At 37.1% G+C, this 25,481-nt stretch overlaps 1 protein-coding gene across 1 annotated transcript in view; it reads right to left on the reverse strand.

Moving 5' to 3' along the window:
• Window positions 1–503: 503 nt before the first annotated feature.
• Window positions 504–25,481, reverse strand: part of CDYL2 (chromodomain Y like 2) — a 61,462-nt gene continuing 36,484 nt past the window's right edge. Inside the window, exons 3-7 of the mRNA XM_067302443.1 lie at window positions 18,823–19,040; window positions 11,487–11,659; window positions 6,496–6,706; window positions 5,602–5,745; window positions 504–3,346 (exon numbers count right to left, since the gene is read on the reverse strand). Coding sequence (XP_067158544.1) covers window positions 3,188–3,346; window positions 5,602–5,745; window positions 6,496–6,706; window positions 11,487–11,659; window positions 18,823–19,040 — 905 coding nt within the window. The 3' untranslated portion in view covers window positions 504–3,187. The remainder of the gene's footprint in view (window positions 3,347–5,601; window positions 5,746–6,495; window positions 6,707–11,486; window positions 11,660–18,822; window positions 19,041–25,481) is intronic.

Consider the following 25,481-nt stretch of genomic DNA (forward strand, 5'->3'; position numbering starts at 1 on the left):
TAGTTTTAAAGATTTCTTGTACCTAATGGTAAGGCTTATTCACAAATGCAATACATTTACAAATTACATTTAAAACTGTAAAGGCTGGCAAAAAATTAAAAAATAACAAAACAAAACAAACCCCAACCAAAATTGTCTGTTTCTCCCTAACATTAAAAGAGCATTTTATTCTAATGAAAAACTATTGGCACAAAACCATTATATTATAGATTAAAAGAACAGTTAATAGTAGTGAAAAAGATTGCCTAAAACGCATACCCTAACCTACCACAGAAATATAAAAGTTTATATTCTGAAAATATATACTGTATTAAAGTTTGTAAGCTTATTCATTTAAACAGAAATGTACTGAAATAGTAAACTAAGCAACACTTATCTACAGCAAAAATATACATGCAGGACAACACAAAATAAATTGCTTACCTTTAATATCTACAAATGCAAAACTGTAGATTTTTAAAGATTGTACAAAACAATTTACACAATAAAATAACATACTTAACAACAAATTGCATTTATAACCTTAAATACTGTGAATATTAGTAAAGGTACCCAGACTAATATGTACAGTACATCTAAATATCTGAATACCTAGTAAGGACAGCAACACAAGAGAGAATTGATTCTGATCTTTAAATACTGGAAAAGAAGCTTTTGACATTGTTACTATTCTTTCTTGAAGGGAAAATAGATTCCATGAAAACTAGATTGTAACTGTATAGATATGAATAATTAAAAATGTTAACTATGTTTAGCTCTTGCTTTAATGGAAAAATAATTATAGAAAATGTATTTCAACCATTCCTTTGTCATAAAAAATGCTAAGATACAGATATTTGAAAAATCAGATGAAATGATGCAGTTTAAAGGTCTAAACTTATGATTCTTCTTTGTTTGAAAATCTCATATGGAAAGCATACCTTCACATTGCTGAGCAATTTTTCTAAATTTATCTACAGAAAACAAGCATAGTACTGAAATAAACTTCCTAATATTTTATTAACACATTTAACACATGACTAGGAGTTATGGCTCTCTGGACGGGAGTAAAGAAAGAAAAAAAGGAAATTGAGGAACCATGGTACTTTCCATTACTTTTTTCCGAAGTCATATATTGGAGGCCTGATTGTGCAAACACTTAGGCACGTGAATAATTTTCACTTGAGTAATCCCTCTCCTTTTAGTGGGACTGCCGTACAGGTGACTCACGTGTGCCCACAGACATCGTAGCGGGGCCTGTGGCATGGCTGGAAGGTTGTGGAAATAAGCAACTCTTGGTATAAAACAAGCAGTATAGCTGTCATTTCAAAGAGTTGCTGAAGGAGCTCCTCTTTGCTTCAGACATTGAAAAGTAAGTCACTTGTTTTGATAGTGCTTTTTGAAGACTTTTAAGCTGGCTAATTAGAAGCCAGTTTTCATATTTTTTATGAAGAACTTCCATGAAAACTTCTGCCTTTGGAGTAATGATTTCCTTAAAGATCAATGGTACAATCAGGCCGTAGAAATAGTGCTTTTATTTATTTGTGGAAAAAGAAATAATACATAAATGTGTTGAAGGCTACTGTTTACTGTAATCACCTGTTTGCTAACTTTACAAAGGTTTGTGGAGATGGTCATGGAAAGACTGCGAGGGAGAAAACTTAACAACCTCATTTGCGGAGGTCTCAACCATAACCTAGTCCCTTAGTCGCTGAGCTCAAGGATGGAGAGTAAGTGCACAAATTACAAAATAAACAAACGTGCAAAGCTTCTGCTTCAAGAGCTTTTGATTTGGGCATGCTAAAATGGCAGCTGAAGTCACTGAGCAGGTTCGTGTTATTTCCATATTAACTGCCTTACTAGCAAGAAAGAAATGAGAGAGATCCAGTGTCTAGAAGTCAGTCAGTGTCACTGAAAAATACTCAGATCACAGTCTAAAGTATCTGATTGGATTTCCGTCATTTATCGTGGACTGCTTTTATGGATAGCCATAAGTTCTTGTAACCAGATGGTGGGGTGGCCAGATGTGGAGAGCTGGGAAAAGCAAAACGAAACCTCGCCCTCCACTTTGTTCAGTACCTAGCACCTTGTATAAACTGTTGGCCCACACCCAAAGGCCTCCAGAGCAGAAATTATCTCACACCTGAGGAATCAGGCAACTAGACTAAGGCTCATAAAGATTTGTTTTTAGACTTCAGACCAAAAGGGGATGTTTAAACCTGAAGAACAGTAAGATGCCACATAACGGCACCACTCACCCTGTTACTGACATCCGGCTAACAGGAAAATAGTAAACTGAAATAAAGCATCTTGTTGGCAAGCCCTTCAATGCTCCTCAAGAAGGCAGAAGGTGAAGAGAGACTTAGGGGGGACTCACTGTTTCAGAATCCGCTTTTTTTTCCTTAACCCTGGCAAATACATCTTTGTACAATTTCCCCGCGTACAGGAGCATGCACATGGCTGTTTCTTTTAGTGCCCACAGCACACTGTGTGTTTTCTATATAGTCTTTATTTTCTACACAGCTCGCTGCTAAAAATGTTTGCATTCTTATGTGATACCATTAATTCAGTCAAGGGAAGTATGAAAATAGGATCTGTGATCAACCAACAGCTGAATATGAACACAAAATAAATAAGTTAAATAAATTCAACGAAGAAAAAATCCTAGTAATTTTTGTAAAACTAACTTTACATATTATACATATAAATTATCAGATTTTTCCATTACACTGTTAGAACCTAGAAAAAAATAATTAAAATATTTCATAAGTATGATGGTTGGGTCTACAAAATGGTACGCTGACCCAGTTTTCCGATTGAGCCCTCTGTGTCAGCCCAGATGTGTTGCAACAGCAAGAATAAGTTAAGAAGGACAGACAAAATAAATCATTACAGATGGTGTGCCTTTTTGGGCCTCAGTGGTGCTTCTCAGCACATGGAATGTGTACTTTTATCTGGATGAGCATGTGAAAGATGCAGCCCTCTGCAGAGATTATGTGCGCTGAACAAGCCTGCCTACGTCTCTGTTACACAAAATCAAACCAGCTAGAAGCAGCTGTGTAACTCACAAGGAAATGGACACAACCATAGGTATTAAGATACACCGTCACAAATTCCTCAAGGATGCATTGCCTCTGCTTTTCAAACACGGGTAATGGTGGGCTCTGTTTACAGTCGGAGCATTTTCTCTTGAAGTTAGGCCATGACATCAGACTTCATAAATTTTGTCTTGCAAGTAGCTGAATAATGAATCCAGTCCTTTGGAAGAACTCCACAGCTGTTTTAACATCTGACACTCTTTCTCATTCACATCTTCCAGTCCGGATTTCAGGAAGCTCCGCACAAGGCATTTAGACTCTTCCAATACCTAAAGCCAAAATACTGCTTAGTATTTTATTTTGAATCTGATAAAATTATTATGGATAATGGTCTGAGCAGCATTTTTATACTACTGACTTTTACAATCTAAATAACTCCTTTGGGCACAGAAATGAGGTCTGATTTTCAGCTGCAATTCCAGTTGCTGATAGTGTCTTTATGAATTTAGGACTTCTGTGGTTTATGCATTAATGTCAACATTTTTAAAAGGAAAGAGGGATTCAGGGCTACCTTATTTTATTGAAGGTCTGCTGTGAGGTTCTAAAAGGAGCTGAACTCCCTCTTGTTGAACATGTGACCCGCTGAAATGAAGATTTGTGAGGCATGATACATCAGCTACCTGTTTTCTGGAAACTACTTTTTAAGGTTATAGAGTTTTGACACCCAAATGTGGATGTCCATCTTTAACAAATTTTCCCCATGAATTAATTAATTGTCAGAACAGAAATGAATAGGAATGGGCCTTTACTGCAAACACCTTTTCGAGTTTACTTGCTTAAATGTTTACAAAAGTGAAATTGCATTTTATAACAGAAGAGTGTTAAGTGAAAGAAGCACCCTCTGACAATCCTGAAGTTACATTTTCTTAGAATGATACAATAGGTCATAACGAATCACCTCAAGTTTTTACATCGGAAAGCTCAATCTCAAGCCTTAATAATCTCTCTTAATAATTGTTGTTAGGTGTGAACAGCAAGTCCGTGGTTGCTCCCACAGTTCAGCTGTTATTTCTCCCAGACCATTTTTGAGCAGAATGAGATTGCCTCCTTTAAAATTCCTTTTGAAATTTACAACACAGATATATATCTTGCAAGAAACCCAACTACTCAAACAAAATCATTAGTAATTTATGCAGTATTGCATTTTGGGGACAGAAGATTTAATGTAAATTATTATCCTGTTTATGGCAAGGGGGATGCGTACTCTCCACTCAACTTTGCCAACACCTACACTTGAAGCCCAGTTCCTGTATGTTACAGGTTACAGCACTGTGCTATTCCAGAATAGTATTTCTCTTTAATAAGTGGTGTTAATTGTAAGTAGCTGGGCCTGTGCATTATTCTGTTGTGAACAAGTATCCACAGTCAACTTGGATGAGCTCATTATATTCATTGTTTTTGTGACTTCAGCCTGATTTGCATTTAGGATCTCAGAGAATAAATCTAATCTGTGACAGTTTTAACTCTAATCTTTGTCCACAAGTTAGCACTGGTCTTCTTTCTGACAGGTCTCAGGAGAAAATTTCATTGCCATCCAATAAAGTGAAGGAAAGAAGAATTCACAGTAAGGCCTAGAGGTTTTCCCAGTTCATATAATACATGTTATATCAGCATGATCAAATAAACTTATGCTATGTTTCCAGTGAGTTTCATTCTGAATGTCTTTTGTGAGATATAATCTACACTTTATTTAATTAAAAATCTCCTGTGCTTCTATCTTGTCTTTTACAGCAGATCTTTTAAATGAAACTGAGGGATGCTAAGATAGTTTCGGGGATATGAAGTATAACAGTAAACTGTAGCAATTTGTACTTTTGTTAGTGCAGTTTTATTGCAGCCAGTATTAGTTTCTTCATTGCATTTTTTTAAAGCAGGGATGAGCCTGGAACAGGAGTCTATCTGCCTGAAGGAAAAGGGCCTTAGAAAGTAAAACTAGGAAAGGATTTTCATTCAACTGTTATGTACACAAAAGGAAAGTTACACCGTATCCACATGCTCTTCAGATCCATCTATGTCTGGATCTCACCTCTTCTTCACAGTAGAGGTTAGCTGGCATTATTATACCCTTCTGGTGCCCTGTGCAGAACGTTTTGCAGAATCAGGAACTATGCAGGTGCAGAAAAGAAGGCAGAGTCAGCTGAGACTTAGTGGGCCAGGACAACATGAAGGCCAAATATATTTTCTTACATCCTGCAGAGATGTCCCAATACTGTTGTACAGTTTCAGACTCTTCCTTCTTTATAAAGTAAAGCTATGCTGAAATCCCCTTTCAAAATCTGTGGCAAGGATGTTCTACTTGTTTTGAATAAATGTGGAGTTGGGGAAATGAAACAATGCTCCCTGCCCCTGAGAAAAGGGGAATCTCTGAGTTCCCTGATCCCTATCCAGGTTTGCTCATGCTAACCCCTCTTCCACAGGTATGGTTGTGGAAACTGAGGACCCATCTTTCTGATGTGATAAGCCTTTGGAGCACACCTTACCTTTGCGAAGTGTAATTTAGTCACAAAGCTGTTTGATTCCTTACCACTGCACTGCAGGATGCCATTTCCTTCACTCGTAGCATCACTTCTTGGCTGAACGTTGTTGGCCAAAATACTTGTGACACTAGTCCTCTGCTGCAGGCTTCCTGTGCTGTCAGCTTTCTCCCACAGAACAACATTTCATTTGCCTATAAAAGCAAAAGGTTACTTGAGATCTTGGGTTATTATTCCCTTAAAACTTTTTCCATGCTTGCCTGCTATTTTCAAGATTAAATTTACAAATGTTCTCCTGTATCTTTCCATACTGCAGAATACTTAAAAAGGAGTTTTGGTAGCTATTTAAGGATTGTGCAGGTGGCCAGAGCACAGCATGGGCTTCATTTAAAGAGAAATGTGCTGGCATGCGTGATGAATCTATATTGCTGATTTTACAAGAGTAACTGTCAATGATACAGTGATACTGTGCCAACAGTCACAGAACTTAGTATGAAATACTTTGTGGGTCAGATTCTACTTTGTTACAATGGTAAAAAGCTAAGCAACATTTCTGGAATTATTAAGGACTGTCTGTAGAAAAGAAGCAAAGAACAGTGTTTAGCTTTGTTACTGCACAATCCTAACACAATACAGGTAAGTACTTTGTAACATTATTCTGCCAATCCATTTCTTCCCTTTTCTATCGTGATCTTGGCAATAATCACTCTTTCAACTTTTGTTAAATCTTTCTTGTATACTGCATGTGGAATATATTGAATTCTGAGGTCATTTTATGATAAGAAATAAATAGGGATTAGATGAACTTTCATTGGATTTTATTTCCACTCCTGACAATTCAGAGAAACACTTGTGTTTTCTGTTTTGCTTCTTAAAGACAAAGAAAACAAGAACGTGAAATAATTAACACAGATTCTTCAGGAATTTTAGATGGAAAACCTTACCAGTGCAACACCCAGTATTTGTGGGAATGTATATGATGAGCAGCCAGCTGGAGTGAGTCGGATTGTTGCATATGGTGTCTGAAACCATGCCTTCTCACTTGCCCAAACGATATCACATAGTGGTAAAATAGAAGCTCCTAACCCGAGAGCAGGGCCGTTGATAGCAACCACAATTGGCTTCTTAAACTGAATAAAAGCTTTTACAAAATCCCTAAAATAAAAAATAAAAGGAAGATCTTGAATACAGAAATAACACTTAGATAAATTCCCGAGCCTAAAGTACTTAATCTGAAAACAAAATTGAACCTCAGATGAATGCAATAAATGCCATGGCCGAGTTTTATGAGGTCAGAATTGCAGGATACTTTCTACTTCACATGTGGATAATTTCTCTCATGTTTAGTTATTTAATCTTTCAGAGTACCTGGGATATTAAATAGTTTTGTGTATGCTGAATATTAATAGATTAATCAAAATGCACTGACTGTTGCAGTGGTTGCAGAATGGCTTGGTTAGAGTTAGTTTTACTTCTTGACCAGTAACTCATGAGTTTGTACACATAGTGTTTCTCAGTTTGTTCCAGAATGGCTAGTGTGGATTCTGACAATCTGCTTTGGCTAACTTGGTGAACATGTTTTAGCATGAAAGACAGAGGAAACTCATAGGTGTTTTTTGCATATTTACATTTTCAAAAAGCTCTCTTAAGATCCTGTGTCAAAGATTACTGCAAGTCCCATCAATGGATTAGGAGATAATGAATGTTCTGTATGGCACACCAGCTGAAAGAACAAGACCCGCAAAAGGGGAGTCAAAGAGAGGGAAAAAAGTTTAAACGAGAGAATTATGAGAGTGATCTGTTTGGTCTTTGTTGCAAATGACTGATCTAAAGCATAACAAAGTAGATGTCCATTCCTGCCTACAACAGTAAATGTGAAGCAATGGGAAATAATGGGGAAATAATACGACTGGATTCATCTGGATGAGTAAACTGGAACATGTTAAATTCTGTGATATTAAGAGATATTCTGAATAAGGCACCTACCACTTAGGAACTGTGGAAAGACATCTGTTGAATGGAAAAGTCTATACACCAGTTAGGAAAAAGCATGAGTGTAATTGTGGGCAAATTATGGGCTCCAGCAGCTCAGTGCACAACAGGTATATGAAGGCAAACAAGATGCTCAATTACTTTAGATAAAAAAGACATATATTAATCAAATTCAATACGAAGCAGGTGATTCTGTGACTGCCTTAGGTATTTGCTAGATCCAGTGTGCGTCATTGCTGACAGACTATATGAAAGAACATGACTACATTTTGTTAAATATGCCCTTGGATGAGTTGCAGATCTCCCACTGAGGTCAAAAAGACCTAGACTTACACATCTGAGAAAAGAATGTGAGCCTTGCAGGTTAGAGTCCTGACTTGGCAAAAAATGGAAAACAGACTGAAGACAAGTATTTCATTGAACTGAAGTGCAAGGAAATTGTCTATATTTTAAAGGAAAAAGAAGAGTCTGAGGTGACCCATCATTAAAAGCTAAATGAATGAGTTCTGTTTTTCCGGCTATCTAGTAAGGAATTGATTTCTGACTATGAGAAAATAAGGAGTCATGTGGGAATTCAGGCAGCTCTGTTACACAATGAGCAATACAACAGAAGATCCGAGACATGACAAAGAGAGTGAAACAAAGAACATCATATTTATGTGTTCAAGACACAGTTTCTTCCTAGAGGATGGGAGGATTCAGGAGAGTTGTTCATTTTTTTGGGTTGCGGAAGCAATGTTGTTCCCTTGTCTCATCATTTCTCTGGTTGTTTATGGTTATATAATGACTGTGGATCACTGCACCTGATTAATTCCAGAATTTTGGGAACTGTAGCAGATAAGCAAGTAAGCTTTGCAAGTAAGACTAGGTGTGGGCAACAGGCATGTGAAGAATGAGAGGCAAAAAGAACAACCAGAATGGACAAGTAGTGGCAGCAGACCTGAGAACCATATGAAGGCAGAAGTAGAGTTGTAGAGAAAAACAGGAAGCATGTAGTGATAAATGGGACCTGGACGTGAATATGGAAGAGCAATCAGGGGCATAGAGACGGAATGTTTAGATGATGGGGAGGAAGAATGAATGAATGAAGGGGAAGGGATGAACGAAATGTGAGATCTTCATATGAGCAAGCAAGGAAGGAAGGACCTGGAGCTGGGGAGGTTGGGGAGAGAGTGGAACAGAACATTGAGCAGACACTCTGTGCCTCGGTCATGCAGGAAGGATGGGGAACACAGAGCACATGGCACAGTGGATGGTATGGAACGTGCCACCTATAGAATGGACTGTAAGAGTAAAACATAGGGAGCTTATGGGGGGAGCAACACCTGCATTTGGTGCAGTGCACCTACGGAAGCTGCACTGTCCAGCACTCTACTTATCTCAGTTGCCTGCTTGGTACATTGTTTGTTTCAGTGAGTTCTCATTGTCCCCAGAACACGATGTGTTTCCATGTCTCTGAACTGTAAGTTCGGGTGTGTAGTTGCTGGTCTAGAAGATCCTTGTTTCAATTGGAGACAGTCTTTAAAAAAGACTTAAAGTTCTAATTGCTGCACAGGAGAACGTGAAGCTCAAAGATCAGAGAAAGTGTTATGTGCAGAAGGCTTCTGTTTTCACTAGAGGAGGTCTGGAAAGTTGACCAGTGAATGCACTTTGGGATGCTCAGAAATGGCTGCCTGGTCGCAGTGGTCTTGCTTCAGGTTAGGGCCCATAAATACATCAAAGGCTGTAAACAAATTAAACGAGTAAACTCCTCTGTCTTAGTTTTCTTCTGACCACATCCAGAATTCCATGTATCGGGTCATGTAACGATGCCTCACTGATGATGTGACAAGGAAAACCCTGATGCTAGGGATGCCTTCCAATGAATCGCTTTTGAGTGCAGGGCTCTGTAGACCACATATGTGCGGTTGCATTGCAGTCTCTCTACCCATTTCCTGCTCCAGGAGTGCAATGCCAGACACGCTTCTAGATGATCTCAGCTCAGGCTGATGAGCTGTGTTCCATGCCTGGAGAGAAGCTACAAGACCACACACTCTCTGAGTTGCAAACCCCAGAGGCAGTAGATGATGACAGGGGCCAAGCAAATAAACCATTGACGTGATATGAGATTTGACAGGTGTTTAAACTTCAGTTTTATCTTGTGATCAGAATATGAGATCCATAGATTAGAAAGCGAAAATGCACTGTAATGAAGATTCTTATTTCATGTTGATACAAACCTATCAGTCTAACCTGATGTAGAACAGTGAAAGCAGAGATGGGTTCCTGTGTATTAGGATATCCTAACCACTGAAAAAGCAAAAAGTATGTTTTTCCTATGCTTATTATAGTATATTTTCCATGGGTTGAGTCCTTTGTTCACAGAAAGCACTGAGAGAGTTAAATGGAAAAAATAGTATATTGTTTCCAGAAGTACAATAAAAATCTATTTCCAGTGGGCCTGAATCCGACATTCTTGACAAGTAGAAGTACATTGTGTGAGTACTTCAAGAGTGTTCCATGAGTCCGGGGATGGAAAAACTGAGTACAAATATCACAGTCTGGCTTATACTCGTTTAAATGTTGAATTGATAAGTATGCCTGTATATAAATGTGCATACATAAATATATACAAATATAGCAATGCCTATCTATGCAATATTTAAATGAGTAATATTAAATTTGTGTCTTTTCATAGAGTGTGAATGTGCTCTCAAACAAGAGTAGTGATTTTCTTCCCTCCCATTCTTTTTGGTTCCACATTTTTAAAGATCCCTCACATTAAGAAAAGTAATCTAGGATCTGTCTTTCAAAGGGTTTTTCCTTTTTCCTCTTTGTTAATATTACTAAATGATATTCAAGCATAGCTAGAGTTTTAAAAACAGGTAACTTTTTTATATTTAAGTAGTACATTTTCATTCTTTTAAAATAATTTTTACTTCTCTGAGAATTTCAAAAGTATCAAACTGAGAATCCAAACTGATCTGCAGTAGTTGTAACCAAGACAACTGATGGTTAACGGACTGAGGTCACTATTCAGAATGTCTTGGCTTTTGGTAGGGAAGTGAAATACATATCATGGAACAGCTAAACCTAATCTTATGTTATACTAATGTGTCCAAAATGTAGATCTGTTGTAAAACAAATTCTTTAGTATTCCTTCATAGAATTGTTGGAACGTGCTGCATAGAATTTGAAAGCTCTCAGAAGAAGCATATTTATTTGTAGGAAGTAAAAAACACAGACCGAACCCTCAGCTGGTACAGACTAACTTAGTGGAGTAATGCTGATTTGTTTTGGAAGATCTGCCCAATATGTATACCGTGTGGATAATGAAAATATTTGGTGATGTATTGTGCAGATTGAGTGGTAGACATACTAATGTCTACATGTCATAAACTCTGAATTTCTATTAAGATAACCTGATATATGTAAGGAAAGTCGCATTTTAGTTATGAAAATAAAACTACATTTACATATATATTAAGTAATTTAAATTTAAGGAAAAGAATGGAGACCCTTCTAATAAGGTTCTGAAATACAGTGGAAGACTGCTATTTCAACAGAATATGACTAAGCCATGGATTCCCATTTGTGCTGAAATTCATTAAAATCATGAACATTAAAACAAATAAAATATGTGCCTTTCAGGAACCACTTTAGAACATGAAGCCATAGCTAATTTGAAAAAAAACCAAAGTTGTATTTGAATTTGGAGGAATAATTTGAAATATTAAATACAGAGAAGTGGAATAAAATAAATTGCTGTGAATAGTAGCACTGGAATATATGTGCTTTCTTTTCTAATAAGGAAAGGTCCAAGGTTCTTCTACTAAATAAATTTGTAGGATTATATTAGAATGCAATCAACACTTAAATATACAACATTTTTGGACCTGATAAATATCTTTATAATCACACACTGCATTTCATAATTTAGAGATCATAGGTAAGCTTGGGTCACCTTATAGCTTCTGCAATCCTAGTGCTTTCCTTTCTTCTGTCATTGGATAACCTGCCAATTAAATATGAGTAATCTAGGCCACTACAGAATACACTTCCCACTGCGCTGAGAAGTAAGAGTTTACTGTCATCAGCTGATGCATTGCACAATGCTCTCCGAACTTCCTTCATGATCTGTGGATAAAGAAAAGTAAACAATTCGACATGCATGCCGTTGCAATATCATTTCCCTAATTTTACAAACCTTATTGATTTTGAGAGACTTAAATTTTGGGCTCTATCAATTAATACTTGCATAAATTATATATATTTGTATCATTTTAATATACTTAGAATGATAACAGAGTTTACAAAATGTTTTATATTTGGAAGTGCTTTATAGATGTTTACTAATTCAAAAAGTTTTTATAACTTGGCTGTTCTTTGCTTATTCTATGGGAAATTCTAGCTACCTAGATACTGATACTATTTTTTTGCAATTTAATAGTTTCAAATATCACTTTTGGTTTTCATAGTTTAAAAAATACTCAGTGTACATCACCATATCCTTAGTAACATGGTTATCACAACAATAGCCTGTTAACCTCAGTATGTTGTAAGCAAAATCTATAAACCCAGTTTTCAGTTCTTCAGCTACTTTGGTTTAAAATGGCATGAACCAGAGCAAGGCAGGGACAAGAGGACTTCATATACATCAGTATGACAAATATATTATTCATATTTCTGTGGTCGGTGATAAAGTCTACAAAAGTTAGACCAAAAAGCCAGTAGAAAGACCTTTTTACTCTGTGATTTACAACCAAATCAAACTATTAATTGCACCATAAATCAAGACTAATCAAAATCCATAGAGAACTGAGCTGCTGGTATTGTAAGAAAATAGCCTGTCATTTGAGTGGAACTGTTTTCCTAATGATTTTTAAAAGGAAATATTACTTCATAAATTTCTGAAAGGTAATTTCTTGTTTGGTCACAGTTCAGCATGGCAGGTAAGCCTGGGCTTACCCTGTGGTGTTTAGGTAGCCCCACTGACTTACTGATTTCAGGAGTTTGGTTTCTCCTGTTATCCTCAATGATTTGCTTTTCACTTTAGTAGAGCCGTGATTTCATTTAGCGTGACACTTCCTATGCTTAAACATACTCATGTGCCCAGGTAGTTTTTATACACAGGGGCCTGTTGAGTCAATTTTTTCTCTTTGCATTGAAAGGTTTGCTGTTAGGGTAAATTTGCAAAGATAGCAAATGTGGTTGGTGGATCAAATACAGTTTCCGCATAAGAGAGAAACAAGATTTTTAGCTTGCAATTATTTCTGTTCACTATTTTCTCTTTCCAAAAATCCTTTACATCGCTGAAATGTTTTATGTAAGAAATCTCCCTAAACAGATAACAGTTTTGTTTATACCATTTTAAATAGGTAGACTTTTATTATAAATTCTGTGGCTTATGAGAACAAGCTTGAACTTGTGTGTTCAAACCATGCAGTGCAATGCTAACTGCCTGCTTCCCATATGTGTTTGCATAGGAATACCTGCCTTCTGTCGGCTGCTAGGACGGGGACACGAGAAATCGGCTGGTGAACTTTTAGAAGCTTCCCTTTAACATGTGCACTTCGGAGCGCCTGTAATACTGGGTATGTAACAGTGGGTGGAAGTGAAGTAATTAAAAGCAGCAGAATTTGGAACTGTATTTGAAATTCTTGTGTAGGTACAAAAATGTCACCAGCAATATTGCAAGTATTGTTTATTCTCAGAATCTCAGAGGCTCTCAGCCCTCAGGTGGTAAAAATGTGGGCAAAACTGCGTATTTTGTAAAGGGAAAGCAAAGGGAAAACAAAGCAAACCTCTGCTCAAAGTTAAAAAAAGAAACTGTAGAAGTCAGCAGTTGTTAGAACTAAAAAATATAATTTTTGATTTAATTCCATGTGAGTACAACATTGTCCTCTTAGTTTACTTTAAACATTTTAAATGTCCTCAAAATCTGCTCTTTCTAAGGGAAGGTGTATAAATAACATTAGGGAATAGTTAGTCATTTTATGTACAATGAGGAGTTCTGATTTATATGTGATGCCATGTTATGATATTACATCCAGTAGGTTTCTCTTCTGTTTCCCTTCCTCCAGTGATATTTGCATACATACCATCTCTTGGGTGTTGCCACTGCTGTCCTTCAGATACATAATCCACTGCAAACCTGGCATGTTTTCATCACCCCCCTTATTAATTTGGATGTCTAAAGTCATCTAAAACTACATATATGTACATATATGGCTTTTGGGCAGAGGTTATACTACATGGAAAAAACAGTATTCTGCCATCATCTTTTTTTCAGGTTTTGGAGAGGGTGGTATTAAAGGTCAATTATTAGAAAATGATTTCTCAGATCTCGTTGAAATAGGACAGGCTTTGACAGTATCCTGGATAGCATTTTTAAGGAAGAATGGAAATTTATTTGTACTGTTCCACTGGTTTCTAGTGAAAGAAAATAGTATCAGAAACCAGAAAAAAAGCATAATTCTGTCTTATCAATATCTAGAAAATATTTTTTTGACAAATAGCTGTAAGTTTGTTACTATCTTTTTTATCAAAAGGTGCTCAGAAGCTCACAGGAATATCCCCATGCCAGCAAAGTCAGTTCCCACTCCCTTGTTCTGTGGTATGGTTCCTTTGCCTGGGCAGCCCAAAATTCATGTGGCCACCATGGCCCTCAGCCTTGTTATATCTACCCGGCTGTCCACGCTTCACCTGGCATCACGGCCTTCCTCCCTGATCGTTTGTGTATGGCTGTTTTCCTCCTGATGTTTATACAATTATAGGAAAGCTACTGACAATAAAATCAGACAAAAAGATGATTTGCCTGTTTAGCTCCAGAACTGTGTGTTAAACTGCAGTAGTCTAAAGGTGCTTTTGGTTCAGAACTTGCTGTTTTCAAGTACAAACTTCCATTTAATGCAGTAGTGAGTTCACGTAAAAAAAAATGGATATGGTGTGTATTTTTAGTTATGTTCCTTTGCCAAATTCCATATTACTTTTTCTCTCCTTCATGGTACTTGAACCTTCCCTCATTTTGGTATAATTATGGCATTTGATAAATTAAATTTTACTTTCTCTAGCGAGACAGATCTATTACTATTTGCAGGGCTCCATAGCTTTATTCTCCATTTCCATGTCTTTTTTTTAATAAGCTTTTTTATGGTCAGTCAAATTCAGTCAATTTTCAATTGTGGGGATAGTATTTTTATTTGTATTTGACTAAAGTTTCTGAGGAAATTTTCAGCTTAACAAAATCTATCAAATTATAAATTTAGACAGCTCTAATGCTTCACTTACTGTTTTACTGAAACCCAAATATATAATAAAATTATCGCTCTTTCAAAAGCTGCTTATTTTATAATCCTGTCAAGACAAGAAGGTGGTTAGTTTCTTAACAGGACACCTTATATTGCAAAATAAACATAAAATGTTTAAAAACTTCATTAAACTGAGAGCTTAGTTTAATGCCTTTCATGGGAAGTAGGAGGTTTTAAAAGGCTTTTGGTGCTGTTTGGTTTAGATATTGCTTACATTCTGGGGAAATCAGGAAGTTGGGAATTTATCACCTTAATTATGCAAGAGTCAGTAGTCTCTTGTTCATATAAATAGAAATACTAGTTTAAAAGATTAACTTCCCTGAACCTCTAAAGATTCACTGTTGATACTCTTAAAGGAAAATATTCTGTAAATATTACAGTAAAAAAAAAGTGTAGAACCATTCAGTTGTTCTTAGAACCTCTTCCACAAGTCTTACCTTTTTGCATAAATACACTTTTTGTTACTTATTGACTCTTCATGCAAACAGATTCTGAGTCCTTTTCTATATAAAGCTGTTTGATAAATAAAAGATGTAAGAACCTATATGGCTGTCTTCAGGCATAGGTATTGGCCAAAGAAACAATCTGTCTTTGTACGGCAGCAAAAATACACATAGCAGTAAACTTGTACCTGCCATGTTTTCTTTTAAGTCAGGAAAAGTTTAAAGCAAGGAAAAGTGAAGGCACACCAGTGCTTCAAAATACATCATGTAGAACCTGTAATTCTCATGGCTAGAAATTTGAAGCCTGACTCTTCTGCATGTAGAGTGAACTTGAAATAGTTATATCAGTCCTTATTGAAAACATTAGCTGTTTAGTATATGTTTTGCTTTTAATTCAGTGGAAGATTAATTCCTAGCTATATTAACAGTGTAAAGTAAAAACAGTGGATGGATCCATTTAATCTCAAGTTTGAAACAGAACTTGGATCCTTGAAATGTGCTGAATTAAAGCAGCAACATCATCATTGGAGAAGGAACTTCAGAAGCAGCAAAAGATCTGTGAGAGAAAATGCTCTAATGGAATTTATAATGATGAAATATTTTACATATCTGTTTAGAAAATGAATTTAAAAGGTAGCCAGCCTAAGCCACTAAAATAAACACAAACCTATACTGTTTCATGAGACTGGCTTGAAATTTTTATAAGGTCTTGTAAAAGATAAAAAAAGAAATTTCTATAGTGACCTGAACATTTTGTTGAAAAAACTCAATTACTATGGTGGCACTAAGCCAACTTCAGTCAGTGCAAATGCTGCTGAAAGGAGCATAGGCACAGTTTACGCTAAAACCACCTGCACAAGCCCACAGGTGTGATGTGGCCAACAACAGAGGATGAAGGTACAGGTAGACTTTTCCAAGCTTTTTTTTTGGTATCAATAAGCCTCATGAAAATAAGTTGAGTATCATGTAAATGATAAATTTATCTCATGCAGGCAAAAACTTGTTTGACTCAGCTTAGACATACACACAGAACACTGTGCCGTAATTCTTAAGTTCTTAGTTATTTTAAGTAAATGGGCATAAATAGCAGATGGCACTGGTTGAATGAAACTATTAAATTTCATCTGAGAATTAGGGTAAAACACAAAGGGAAGCAGAGGTGTTTAGTGGTGAGAGTGATTTGGTATAAGATCAATTTTATAATGATTGTGGGCAGCGCACAACTTGTTTTCTTTCCTAACATAGATGGTCTAGAATAACTAGACCACTAATATTTTAACCACACCAAGTAGACCTGCTGTGAGTAAGTTCACCATTTTCTGTTTGGCAAATATAATTTACTGAATTTCTATTAAAGCTTGAAATTAGTGTTTCTTTTGACAAAATGAAACATATTTTCTTAAACCTCGTAGAAGTTTTGTGGTTGTGTGTTCAGTGGTGGTAGAAGGTGTCAAACCTGAACATAGTGTAAACTTCCCTGAACTACTCTGTGAGTTTTTCTCAGCTATGGTTATGGGTAAAAACCTGTAGGGATCAGGCATTCAACATATTCCTCCTTTCAGTCCCTCAAATTTTTGCTGAAATCGCCAACAAGGATGTCGATACTGGAGGTGCTGGATTTTGTAGTGCAAACTCTCATGGGCTGCAGCCTGGATTGAGGCCAGAGTAGTTTCACATTTGCCAATAAGCAGCATTCAGAGGGTAACAGCTTTCAATTGCTCTCAGCCTGGATGAATTTTAAACAGACAATCTAAACGTAGAGAACTCGTTACCTTGATTAATTCCTGACCATCCAGATCTTAGTCAGTAATTTAGCTTCCTAAAATACATTTCATAGGTTTTGCATGAGCTTCAGCAAAGGTCTAGAAATAGTCAATGCTGGTGATGCAAGAAGAGGAATATTACATGTTTATGATTTGTTCTTACATAGTGATGGGCTCCTGGCATACTGAGAATTTTCAAAAAAATGGAATGAATTGGTTTGGCAAACATGAAGAGCTTGAATTAATTCACTGGTTAGTGCATTTGAACACTGCTGACGTGCAGTAGCAGAGACAGCAACACAAAGATATGCCTCTTCAGCCTGAACATGGCTAAGTCCTTGATTTCATAATTTTCAGACCCTTGAGCTCTTCATTTAAATTACGTGTGGCATCCGTTAGTGGTAGTTTCTTTAATATATAAGTAATCTCTCTAGTAATACAGGGATGAAATGATGTATTTTATGCAACCTAATGCATATTAAGGATCTAGTATTAAAAACAGGTGTTTGGTGTTCAATGTTAATTACTAAGATATGGTTTTAAAATATTAAACAGTTTAAAGCCTAGGAGTGATAAGTGTATGTACCAACACTTTTAACTGTTTGGTATCATTGTGTGTATCAATGTCCATGGGCGCGTGTGCATTTGGGAGCGAGAGTCAAATTTAAGGCTGATCATATCTGGCAGTGGTTTATCTGAACCTAATTACAGGAAATTAATTTCAAAGTTACTCAATTTCTTATTGAATAAAAGAATTCCTAAAAGCTACAATCTACTTTTCTCTCAAATTGGTATTTCATACACTCTAATCTTGAAGGTTGTATAGTGACTGTGCAAGCCAGAGCTGCACTGGAGTGCCGGGAAGGTAGAGGAGGTCAGAGATCTGTGACACTGTCGGCAGCTCCTGGAGGAAGGCTGTCTGCAGAGTGCTCGGGCAGGCAACACTGGTAATGGGAGGCAGCCCCTTGGGTTCCTCTCCGATATACAGTAACCCCTTTCCATCAGTGCATTACTGCTGGGGTGGAACAGGGCTCAAGCATATTGTCTGTGTCCTGATGCAGACATTTACATCCCTCTTGTTCTGACATGGGAAAGGTATACCAAGACATCGCTACCCACTAAGCAGGGATCGCAGGGAAGGGAAGGAAGGACTTCTGAGCCCTTTCTGTGACTGATGTGTACTTGAGTAGTACGAGGTACAGGTGCAAGTCTGGCCCTAAGTGTACAATGTCTGGAACAAGGGAATTCATTAATATCATTTATATGTTGTACATTCTTAAGCAATTCAGCTGAGAACAGAGCCCTTAATTTGTAAAGATTGTATAAATGAGAGTCATTTTAGAAAATAAGCAATTGGGTATCAAGATATACTTTTAGAATGATTATCTCAGGACATAGCCTGAAATGCATCTATGTGCAACAACTGGAGCATCATTAAACCAATATCATGAAAAGAGACCTTTCTACTAAGGCTGGTAACTAGCAATAACTTCAGCATGTGAACAACTGCTTCTTACAGCTCCATGCTGGAAATATAAGCTGTGTCATTCCTTTCTTTATGCTTAATTTTCAGTTTCAGAGATGTATAGGAAAAATTAATTTCCATTGCGTTCTTTTTGATAGGACTCCAAGCGTGGAAAAGTCAGATATATCTGAACTCCATACTTTCTTTTTTAAGATAATTGATTAGGACAAAAATACACAAAGTACTGTTTAAGCGCAGTGCTTACAACATCCCCACATACTAGGATGGCTTTCTTTGGCTTTTATGGCTACATGCTTACCTCTGGGGTCAGTGCATTGTTATCTGAAGTCTGACTGGACAGCAAAATATGTGTGAAACCATCTTCTTTCCGCACTACAATGTCCCTGAACCGGCAGTTACTTTCATTTTGACGCACGCTGTATCTTAGTCTCTTATCGAAGACATAATCTTTCTCCCCATCTAGTTTCCTTTTCACAGTGCTGTGTAGGTTCAAGCTTCCATTGGCCAGAGAAGAACCTGTCAGATGGAAATAATCAAAGCATAATTATGTCTATACTTTCAAAGAAATGGAGTCATATTATTAGCTTAAATGTATCTCAGTATTTACTATAGCCTCTGTTTGATAAATTATCAAAAATATGCCTGGCTAGTCAAATGTGGTCTCAAGCCATTCTCATTATTCCTTTATATTCCAACATGCAGTATTTTTTGTTCTCTGATCAGACAACCACTAGATCAAGTGAACTGTAGCATGTGGGACTGGTACTCTTAATGTGACGCAGTTCTGCTTTGAAGATGAAAGCAGCTGTATCATGGTCTTTCATAAGAATTTAGGGTGATCCTTGAATTCACAGGAAAATTCTAAATCATCTTTGGAAAAACTTGACAAGTATAGTCCAAATCCATCTTTCAGAGTTACATTTTCTTCCTTTTATGATGACCAAAAGCCATTATCAGTTTCAAATTTTAATGCAGGTTGTTTCCTGTTGCACATCTCTATGTGACAGTAAGTTAGGGGAGCTCTTACTAAGCTGACAGATGCCACAACCAGCATCCTCTTCCTTTTATCTCATCTGGTTATCCTTAAAAGTAGTAGTTGCTCTGATTCTAGACTTCTGCTCATTACATTTTAAAATAACAATAGTTGCTGACTTGTGACTAAGATACAGTATTAATATTGGACTTTGTGCATAGAAAGTATTAATATTTGATGCCATCTTGAAGGATACTCAGCCGTAGGAAAAAAAAGGAACAATGACCAAAGATATGGTTCCTCCTTAAAAACGAAAGTAATGATATGTCAAATTTAAAAAGCAGTTTATTCTGACATACTTTGTATGAACTGTAAACTCTTACTTTGCTCATCTTTACAATTCCTTTGTAATAGGCAATATGTTATGACTGGTAACAATGCTGAGCTGGAATCTTAAAAATACCTTTACAATACTTGCTGTGCAATACTCCTTTTCCATTTACAGACGTTTCACACTTTTGCCATCAGAAGTAAAGCATGGGTTGTTCAGGAATGAGATTAAAGTCACCCTGTTCATTGAAATAATGTCCAAATCTGTTTTTTGTTTATAAAGATATGAACCCACAACATTCCATATTTAAGAAAGGATGAAATAGCTGAGAAATTTTACAGGGGAGATGAATATTAGAACATAGATTTAAATTTTATAGCTTAATGGACCACCATCCAATTAAGAATGCTCTGTTGGAGTAGATTTGAATAGTAAACTCATAAGAGATTACTCTCTAAACCAAAACCAGTTCTCTTTGTTTCGTAGAATGTATATTTAAATTTACTTGGTGTTTATGTAGGTAACTGAACTGTCTGGCTAGTTCTCAACTGACTATGGCCTGGGGAATTGTTCACGGTAAGTGAAATGCCTGCCTATATGTTGCAGTTACAAAATATGATGTTAAAAATACATACTGAGTGCTTAACAGTATTTAACTGATATATCATTTGGCCTCATCATGTAATGTGTGTGCATGTGTGTACACATATATCTACAGATAGAAACACATTTACTAAAAAGTCTGCTATTTCAGTCACTCGATAAAACTCTTTTCATAGTTAAATTAAAAGATCCGATCTAGAATATTATCTCTCTTATAATAAATTGGGCATTTAACTGGTGCCAAAGAATGAAAACACTGACAAATTGTGTTAGTTCATCGATTTGAAAAAAGGTATTTGAGGCCAACAGAATGTAAAATTTGTTTTCTTGACAAGAATTGTCTACAAGTGTAGAAATCACCAAATGCTTGAAATTTACAAATTACAATTTATTTTCTTATGGTAAATTTCTTCTTTTTTATAAGCTTTTTTTACTGCATGTATTTTCACAAGTATTGTTATAAACAAAAATAAACTTGTGAAATTACTAATGCAAAATTAATAGGATTGGGAATAATATACTAAAGCAAATTCATTATTAGATTGAAGCAAACATTTATATACTGCATTCTGTTTACTCAGTCCTTTCTATGTTGCTTGACCACTAAAGACATGAAGAGGTAAATCCCCTCAAAAAGTCTAAAGAACTTATAAAATCAGGTGCACAAATGAATATTAAATGGAAGATGTGTCAGACTAACTGTATTGGTAATCTACCTAGTGTTGAAGATTAAGGCACGTCCATTTTAGATACAGATGGTAAGAGGATGGTAGAAGATTAATTCTCACAGATAATCCAGCTCAATCAAAAGCTTCATATTCATAATTTTATTTTAATTGTTTGTTGCATTCTTTTTTGTTCAAGTAATGTATTAGTTTGTAAGTTAAATATATGACAAAAGAAACTGCAGATCTTATCACAGTATTTTAACTATCTGCCCACCAGCTGACAGAAATGTAACCAGGGGAAAGGTGTATATTAAATATGAGAGAAACATAAATGGAAAAGCATGATTTCCAAGAATGGATGATTAACAGGACAGCATCTAGTGAGTAAATTGTTGTTTTGTGTACTCAGTGGGTCCCTGTAATCTTGTGTAATCCGGTAAACTGGAGAAAATGATCATCAAAATTCAAAGATAACACTGAAGTGAAACCAGGCCAATTTAGCATGTCTTTTGCGTCGGTATGATGGAGCTACTGACGGTTTGCTCTGGAGCCACTAAAGCTTCCAGATTGTCTTTGCATGAGGGTTCATAGTTAGCACCTGCTTCATGCACACAAGGGGAACAGTACCTTAATATGTCCAGATGAAAAATGACTGTGACATAGGAAAAAAAGAGGCATCCACAAAACAATCTGTAATGCATGTGAAGTAGATTAAGGATGTCACAAATGAGAAAATACTCCTTCCTGTAGTGGGAGTTTAATTTAATTATTACCTAGTATTTACGCTGCGGTAGAACTTGTGAAGGTGTCTAAAAACAGACTGATACTTAAAGGAGGTTTTAATATTTTTTAAGGGAACTTAAGATAGTCCAAGACCAGTAGTTCATCTAGTACTCCTCCAAGAATGGTGATAAGGGATGTTATTTAAGGAGAAAACCCAAGCTTGGCCACTTTCTGCAGTCCCTTCCCCTAGTGTCATCCATAAGTCTTATATAGGAATATGGGAAGATTTACCTTCCTTATTTCCTTTGGTATTTGCTCATGGACTTTTTTCATGTATTTCTCTAATCCCTTTTTGAGCCTGTTGATACTATCTTGTCTCCACAGCCTCCTCTGGTATGAATTTGAGAAGTTTAGTAGCCACTACACAGGGAAGAATGTTCTTTCATCTGTGCTTTTATCTGATGTACTCATTTCAGTGACTGGCCCCCAGTTTTGCTATTGAGGGATGAGTAAACAACAGTTCTGCATTTACTTTATCTGAGGCCTTGATGATTTGGTAAACTTCCATCACATCCCCCCTCTGTCTCCTCTTCTCCAAACTGAAGAGTCTTTTAGTCTTTCTCCTCTTGCAATCCCTTTCATCATTTCAGTTGCCTGTCCCTGTACCTTCTCTAATACTCCTCTATTTCCTTCAAATGGGGCAAAATGTAATGATGTTATTGTTGCTGCTGGTGATACTATAAAGTGCCTAGAGATTCCAGATTGAGTCTGGGGCTCCATGATGCTAGGCATTGTAGAAAACGCACGAGCAAGTTATAGTCTAAAAAGATGAGACAAATAAAGAGTAGGAGAGAAAAGAGAGAAAATAACACAGTGAGCTTCAGATCACTCAACATTTTAGAGGGCTCAGATCTCCTCATCTTCTTCCAATTTTCCTGTCCCCTAGAAGAGACGATACCTCAAGCCACCATTATTTTCAGGCGTATCTTTTCTTAGAGTTTTGCCACAGTTCCACAGTCAGTTTAATGGAGCAGTCTCCATGCTGCCACCCTACTTAGTGATCTGTGTGCTGGCACTAGTGCTCAGGTAGCCACACCGGGAACTGACTGGATGAACTGTTCTGGCTGGAAGCTCACCCTGCAAAGCCCTGGCTAACTTTCCAACAGATCAGGTGCCTGCTCGGGTTCACCTTGTAGCCTCAAGAGTACTAAAACCAGTGCAGAGGAGGGATGGGAATAATGATGAGGATGTTGTGGGAAGGAGGGCTGGATCGTTGCTTTTGTTAGCAGCATGCTTTTTTGCTGAATGAGGAGGATCATGAAGCTATAGCTTTAATTTTTCTAGGTGAAACAAACCACGGTCCTTTATTCTCCCTGGTAAAACAGCTTGGCATTCCCCAGTCCTCCCAACAGCCCTTCTCTGTCTCCTTTCTGTCTTTCTTGTGGGTAATGGTTAATACTGTACATATTTAAAAGCAGTGTGCTGTTGATAGTTTACTAATAATTTTTGACTTCTCCAGCTAAGGGAGCATCTGTAAGATATCTAAAAGCAATGACTTTCTATCCAAACTGAGAAAGCAAGCATTTTTGGTTGTATTTTACTGCCAGTATTGCTCCAGAGTAAATAAAACAGAACAAGCTAAAAAAACAAGAAGAAGCAGTGACGAAGTTCATAGAGAATATTTAAATTAAGGGCACCATGAGACTACAAAGGTTTTTGTAATGGAGAAAGACAGTGGTTAGTGATACATGACAAGCAAATTCTTCAGCAGATGGTACAGAAATAAAGCAGTGCAGAAAAGGAAAAGAGAAAATTAAAAGGGGATGTTTTTGATGCTGTCAAGAAACTTGACAAAACAATTGCTCTCAATTACAGTATCATGAGAGATAGCAATGTGATAACAGAAGACACCAAATGCCATCAGAAGGAGTGCTATTGTTGGCTCCTGGGAGCCTCAGCGGATGTTCTGACACAGAGGTTGTCCACATTTTCCAGTTTGCAGACCCTTAAATAACTGTCAGTAAAGATGACTCTGCTCTCCTTGGGAAGGGAAGTGTAGATGGTAGAGAAGAGGTCTTGCTAAGAAAGGTCCATCCCAACTTTACCAAGTCAAAGTTCCAGGCCTCCACCAGGCTGCATTCATAATTTTGTATGCACATCTGCAGGTATACACCAGTCTTTTGGGGGTAAATGGCTTACTGGTGGAAGTTTTATCTGTGGGTTCAGCAGGAAACACTTTACCAAGTGGATGCGTATACAAAACCAAGCACAGACTGGTGGAAGGCAGTTCAAGGAGCCATCAAAAACAGGCTTCCAAATAGGTATTATTTATTTCAACAGAACTGCCAGTCTGTGGGGCATACTACAGACAAATAAAATAGGTATTTTGATTAGTTACAGATCTACTTAGTATGCAGGTTAGTAATTACACTGCTTGGTTCAATACACTGGCAGTTAAACATTATTATAACATGCAAGACTACTGCTTCAGATTGATGGGTTATGGAGGCCTTTATCTGTAGGCCAACTCTGGTAGCAGAGCTGGGCCTAAAGCTGGGTTTTTAAATGTAGGGAATTTTTGAGTTTTCAAAATCTAGGCTTTGCTTCTGCAAGACCAACTTAACTTAAAAAAAAAAATATATATATATATATATATATAAAAAATATATATATATATATACACATTTTCTGTGCAGCCCTACACCTAGCTGTGAAATGAAGCTGACATTCAGTTGGCCTTCACATAGCAAGCTCCAAACTGACACAAATGTCTGCTTCAGAGGATTCTGCATGGGGCTGCCCCAGAGACACAGATGCTGGGAGCTAAACCCAGGTCCTCCAGGCTCTGTCTTTGTTCTCAGTATAGTGCCTGGGAGCCATGCGAGCGATGGTGGGGCATGCGGGCTTTCAGATTCCAGACTCTGTGGCAGACAGCCCAAAACCTCTGGCATAGCTGGCTGCCTCAAAGCTGAACATGGGAGTCCTGCCAAGCAGGCTGCCACAGAGCTCCAGAGCTCCATGTCTCAGGGGACAAAGCCTTGGGACCTTGGCTCAGATTTGGAGAAAGTTTTGAAACCCAAGATATTTGGAACAAAACTTCTGTTATTCAACAAATTGGCATTTTTCTCTGAAACTTTCTTCATTTGTAATTTGTAAAATTCTAGACCAGTTTTAGCATGACATCTATCCTGTTTCAAAGGAATGTGTGATCCTAAGTGGACATACGGCAGAATCACACTGGCATCTTCTGTGTTACTTCCCTGCGAGTGTGAATACTGAGGGAGTTCAGTAAATTCGCTATTGGAGCTGGTGAACGGTAATGCATGTTTCTTTGATTTGACAGTAGTCTCTTCAAATGATGCAAAACCCTGTGTCAGGAAATGTAACTTCTCTCAAGCCTATAAGGTGATATTTAGAAAAAAGTAGTATTTTTATTTTGCCCCCTTCTCACTGGTTCTTGTTTCCTCTTATTTTGGAAGCTTCATCTGTCCTCTTTATAGTTTTCTCCACAACAGATGTGTGGGTATCACAAAGCAAGACTGAAGGGACTTCTGACCTTGGGCGTGCTGCTGAGTATGGATTTTTCAGGGGAGAACCATGTAGCGATTCAAAGATCCCTTGCTTTTGCCTACAAGGAGGCCACAGTGCAAGGGCAGAAG

Source organism: Apteryx mantelli, chromosome 10 (assembly GCF_036417845.1).
Source record: "Apteryx mantelli isolate bAptMan1 chromosome 10, bAptMan1.hap1, whole genome shotgun sequence".
Lineage (NCBI taxonomy): Eukaryota > Metazoa > Chordata > Aves > Apterygiformes > Apterygidae > Apteryx > Apteryx mantelli.